The sequence below is a fragment of the Mus pahari genome, chromosome 3 (genome assembly GCF_900095145.1).
Source record: "Mus pahari chromosome 3, PAHARI_EIJ_v1.1, whole genome shotgun sequence".
Classification (NCBI taxonomy): Eukaryota; Metazoa; Chordata; class Mammalia; order Rodentia; family Muridae; genus Mus; species Mus pahari.
Window position 1 is genome coordinate 23,217,766 of NC_034592.1, and position 6,000 is coordinate 23,223,765.

Genomic DNA, 6,000 nt, shown 5'->3' on the forward strand with positions numbered 1-6,000 from the left:
CTAGAATAGCCAAACAGGCATGGTCACACTTGTCCTCAGGGTTGAACCCAGGGTGTGACCCTCACTTTGTGGTGGCCTGGGTCAAGACTTCTTTGTTCTGGCACTGTCCTGAAGTTCTTCTCAGCAGCCCTTTCTAACCATCTCCTCATGGCTATTGCACATAGCTGCTTAATAACTGAAGGCTCGGAGGGTGGGACTGGCATAGGACCATGGATGGGACTCTATGGGACAATTACTACTTCTCGCATTGCCTCAATCCTGGTCAGAGGCTTTCACCTGATGACCCTGCTGATGGGGGCCCAATGCCTGAGTCTCTGGATCTGGAGCTACCCAATGTGCTTGTGGGCTGGTCAGTAGGCGTTTATCTGTGAGAGACATTGCTCTGACGCCTCTCTTCGCTCTCGTCCCTTACTGCCTTCACCCCTTCTAGCCCAGTCAGGAAACACCCCTATCTCCCTTGACAGAAAAAATGATAAACCATGCGTACTTATGTGGTGTGCTCCAGGGCAAGCCAAGCCATGCCACTAGCCCCAGCCATGGGACAGACCTTGGAGCCATTGCCTGTGAAGGAGCAGGCTCTTCAGAAAGTGGGAGTCACACCAGGGCTGATATGAAGTTCGGAAGCAAGTCAGATAAGGCAGTGTGTCCTGTCTGGGAGGACATACACGCATGACCACGTGTAGTTCTAAAAATTAAGGAAATGGTCAACATACCATTCAGAATAGTGGTTACGTAAAGGATGGGCTGGGGAAGAGAGTAGGGAAGAACACGTGTCGGAGCTGGGCAGTGGGCTGGGTGTGATCCTTACAAATATGTTGTGTTGTTTTATTCCTCACACATCTCTCTCTCCTCTCTCTCTCTCTCTCTCTCTCTCTCTCTCTCTCTCTCTCTCTCTCTCTCACACACACACACACACACACACACACACACACACACACCACCCTCCACCCCACTCCCATCATGCTATGCAACAATATGAAAGATTATGAGGAGAAGATCCCAGAAGTTCATCGTATCCTCTCTTGCCTGTTCTGACAGATCTGGTGACAGGAAGGGTGTGCCTCCTAAGTGCCTGGTCTCCATGCCCCTGTCTCACCCCTGAGAGCTATGTTTTTAAAAGCTGTTTCACACCATACTCCATTTCCTTCCCTCTCACAAACTGGCTGGCTGCCCAAGACAGTTTTTGCTAGTGTCCCCAGGACAAGTGTCAGTGAACATAATGGACAGTTCCAGGAAGGGTCTTGCCTGACATCCTGGCAATGTTTGAGGCTATAGGGCCATGCTCAGCTTCTTCCTTGGCATTTCCAACTCGATTCCCCCTGACCCATCTTCTCAGTCTCCTTTGTTGGTTCCCTGCCTCTTTCCATTCTCCTGTTAACTGGGGGTGTCATGGGGGGGTCCTCTCCATACCACCTCATGCCTTCAGTCACTGCAGCAGATGACTTCCCAGTTCTTTCTCCAGCCCACCAGTCTTTCCCGAATGCAGCCCAAATATCCACTTTATACTAACCTCTTCTTTCAACTGCCATGTAGGCATTTGCCTCCAGATCCTGGCTCTCTCTCTCTCTTTTTTTTTTTTTAAGATTTATTTATTTATTATATGTAAGTACACTGTAGCTGTCTTCAGACACTCCAGAAGAGGGAGTCAGCTCTTGTTAAGGATGGTTGTGAGCCACCATGTGGTTGCTGGGATTTGAACTCTGCACCTTTGGAAGAGCAGTCAGGTGCTCTTACCCACTGAGCCATCTCACCAGCCCCAGATCCTGGCTCTTACCTGTTAGCCTGATCCTCTACACGTAGTCTCTATCCATCTTTCCAAGAGCCCAAGACACGTGTCTCCACCCCAGGAACTCCTCTCCTTTCTGCTACCATCTCTTCTCTCTCCCCAGAGCCCTGCAGTCACCGATTCTAGCCATCCAACATCCTTAGATGGAACTCAGCTTTTCTCTTCATGTCTATCAAGACCTCCCAATTCAGAGCCAGCATCTGCTCTTGCTTGCACAGAAGCATACATTAGCAATTCCCTGGCAGCTGGCCTTGGCTCAGTTCATAACCCACTGATCATGGAACTGTGTACTTTTGAGCTGACCATGATCTGTCCCATTTATAATCCTCTGTCCCCAAGGCTCCCCGCAACTTGGGCTTAACCTACTCACCCCCACCTTATCTTTTCTCATATCCCTCCTTTGTGCTTCAAAACGTGCCCTAACCACACTGAACTTCTTTGGGTGTTCCAAACACATCAGATTTCCCTCTTACCTCCAGAGCGGCATGCCTTCACTTAGAACAGTCTGTGGTGATCCCGATTCATTCTTTCCTGCTCCATCTCTCTCCTCAACTTTCAGAGGGACTGCCATGTCTTTTAAGAAGACGTCCTGCACTGAGCCAGGAATGGTGGCTTGGTCCATAACCCCACTGCACCTGGTCCATTTCCTACTTGATTCTACCACATGTAGCCCTCTGTGTCAATGCTTCTTAATGGCTTTCTCCACTGTGCATTCTTGGCATTGGGCAGCAGGATTCTACAACAATGCCTGACCCCCAATGAACAAAGAATGTATGCATGACATAGGTGCGCTCACAAGAATCCTACAGATTTATAGTTAAATGAAGAAGGAAAGTAGCCTGCCCCAAGTCACCTAGGAAACAGAAAGTTCAAAGGTGGTCTGGGGGGCTAACACAAAATCCCAGAGTGGCCACCACCTGTGTATCCCCACCTCTGGCCATGCAATCCTATCCATCCTTCATCCCATAGCCAAGGAGCCTTTCCCCAGCCCAGTCAAGGCTAAAACTCAGGGTGGCAGTTGGCATGGTTACCTGGAAGCAGGTGGGCCCCGGCCTCCCTGTTGGGATGTCTGACTGGTAGAAAACTTTGAGCTCTGGGGTCAGGGCGATGACAGTCTTAATAACTAAGGAGATGATATCAGACCAGACCTTCTTGATGTCCACACCTTTGGAAGACAGTCTACAAAGAATGCTAGAGAAAGTCCTCTTGCTGCCCGTGCTGGCACTGTCAGAGTGGACGAACTTGCCGCTGTGGATATTCAGGGAGTAGTTGGTCAAGTGCATAAAGACACGGTGCAGGTTCTGGGGGTTAGGGTCTTGATATGGCTCTGTACAAAACCTAGAGAGTCCATCTTTGGCTATATAAATCTCTAAGGGGTCCAAGGACTTCAGCAAGACATACAGACGGATGTCGAACTTGAGTTTGTCGATGAGGAGAGGCTTGCGAATGTACTCCTGGACCACTGCCGGCCTGTTATGGAGGGTTCCAGTCAGGCGACCATCGCAGGGGTCCTTAATGAGGTAGATTCCATCACCCTGACAACCACTATCCGGTTTCACAATAAAAGTGGGCCTCCAGGAGGGGTCACCATCTTTCACCGTTTGGACCTGGAAGAGAAGGAAACGACCAGACTGTTAGGGCTGTGTCAGAGATCCCCCTTCCACAGAGATGACACTGCCTGGGGGTTCAGTGACATGAGACTTGTCCTCAGTCTTGTGGACTGAGGTGGAATGTGGATTAGAAAGGTTGACCTGAGTTGAAGTCATTTCACCAGTTCTTAGTTGTATTCTTAACAAGTCATGTAACTATAACAACGGCATCAGCTTAATACAATTAGTGACTACCTGTGACATGCCAGGCATTGCACCGGGCTCTTTACACTAGTCATCTCATCAAACCCTCCCATAAGACACGGTTGTTTTGGAGGGGTGCAGCCATTGTTACATATGAGAGGAAAGAGTTGGCCTGCCTAGATTCAAGCTTCGGTGGTGTCATTTACAGAGCAAATTATTTCTCTCTACCTTCAATACTTGTCAAATAGAAGTAAGGTTCCCCCCCCCTTTCTGGATCTTGTTTGTTTTGAGACAGGGCATCTTGTCCAGTCTGGCCTTGAACTTGCTCTATAGCTAAGGATGACCTTGAACTCGTCACCCAACTATCTTCACCTCCCAAGTGCTAGGATCACAGATAAGCAAATATCACAGCTGGCTTGTGTGGTGCTGGGCTCTGTGCATGCTAGGCAAGCCTCCGACCACCTGAGCAGGCTGAGGACTCAATGAGAAAATAAACTTGTGAGGTTAACTGGGGGAGGCAGCAGCGTTGAAACTGACTCCTGGATTGATGACCCTAGGGCCCTGTGTATTCCTCCATATTCTCTTCAACCCTCAATGGAACAATATAAAGATGTGACCAGTTGAGATGTACAAAGGACCAGGCACAGTAACAAACCCTGAGCTAGCACACGCGAAACAGGTTTTCCGCTTTATTATGTGTATCTCACAGAGTTGGCCAATCCCTCGACCTGTCTGGACCTTTTAGGAACTAGGTTCTGTCATCTGCAGCAGCTGCTCTTTCCCAGATCTGGGTCAGCAGGACACACTCAAGACCATCTAGGCACTTGGCCAGCCCAGATCTGGACCTGTGGTTGTGTATAATTTATGGGTACCTGATTCCTCCAGGCTATGGCTTCAAGATGTTCCCCCTGAAGCTCACATGTTGGAAACTTAACCTCTACATGCATATGGTGATGGACTCTTAAGGTAGAAACTTGGCAGGTAAAGTTGAAGAAGCCATAAGGGTAGAGCCATATGACAGCACTGGTGGCTTCATAAGAAAGGGAGAGACCAGCCCTCCTGCGTGCTGGCTAGCACATTGGATGTGTCTTGTCCTATGGTGCTCTCTGTCACCTTGTGATCTAGTAAGAAGGCCCTTCACCAGCTATCAGCATCTTGACATTGGACTTCTTAGCCTCTGGAGCTGAAAGACATTCATTTCTATTCTTTACAAATTCAGAAGGCCTGAGCCATCCAGACGTCTTTGTTGGGGTGCTTTGGGAAGCTATGGAAGAAGGTGGGCTGAAATGCTCAGAGAAGACATTTTCACTGGGGACACGTGAAGACAAAGACCTTGCTCTCTGCAGCTCCTGGCACGGAAGCTCTCTTCTGAGCCATCCCCAGGAGCAGTGCCCGACTTGCAGGCCAAGTCGGCCATGGTCCGGTGCTGGCCTCCCTCAGCCTTTGCCTTCGCTGTGTAAGCCTGACCCAGGCCGTCTGCACTCTGGGATGTACTTATCTCTTTGACTGGCCTATATTTCTAGCTGAAGCTTTTGCCGATTCCTGGGTCTTGTAAAAGATCCTTAACAATGGAGGGACACTTACAGCCTTGATAATGGCTCCCATCAATTGTGTCCTCCACATCAGCAGGATTCCAGAACAGAACTTCACAAGAGATCAATGCGGGCTCCCTCTCAGGCCCAACCTCCGCACAGCCTTTCCTGCAACAGTGACCTTGAGGCTTATGTCATTATTTAATATTCATCCAAAGCACCCACATGCACGGCCTTTACAGCAAACATGGCTGCTGTGGACGAATGACAGCCGTGGATCAGCAAGTGAAAAATGTCAAGTTTGCACTGATGGCTAATTTTTCCCTCTGGAAAGCTTTTGCTAGGCCGATGATACTAACAGTTCAATATATTATCAGGAGTGATATTTTCTCCTTTGAATTCAGGGTATGTGCCTTAAATAAATTAAACTACATGGTCAATAGTCTCTGTCATTCATTACACTGTTAAATATTTCTTCCTCTCTGTGCCAGAGTCATCATTACAAATCAAGATTATTAATTCTAATAGAATCGTTGAATTTTCTGAACCAAAAGGATCCTCAGAGACCGACATCATCCCATCTGCTCATAATGCAGACGGGCAGCTGAGGCTGAGGGAAGGGGCGGGGCCCGCCTGGGGTCCTATGACTGGCTAGCGAGGCAGGTGGGGTGAGAACCCAGGTCTTTGATCCCACCTCAGGTTCCCTGTGACATTTTTACTTTGATAAGATAAAATAAAAGACCTGTTTTTCTGATTCTTATAGCAACGACTTTTTTTTTTTTTTTTTTTTTTTTTTTTTTTCAAGACAAGGCTTTTCTATGTAGACCAGGCTGAACTTGAACTCAGAAATCCGCCTGCCTCTGCCTCCCAAGTGCTCTCCCAAGTGCTG

At 48.5% G+C, this 6,000-nt stretch overlaps 1 protein-coding gene across 2 annotated transcripts in view; it reads right to left on the reverse strand.

The window, feature by feature from the left end:
* The window catches only part of Ttll11 (tubulin tyrosine ligase like 11), a 230,151-nt gene that overhangs the window by 148,364 nt on the left and 75,787 nt on the right, over positions 1-6,000 (reverse strand). For both annotated transcript variants that reach the window (XM_029537002.1, XM_021193514.2), the window contains exon 4: positions 2,818-3,393. In XM_029537002.1, coding sequence (XP_029392862.1) covers positions 2,818-3,393 — 576 coding nt within the window. The remainder of the gene's footprint in view (positions 1-2,817; positions 3,394-6,000) is intronic.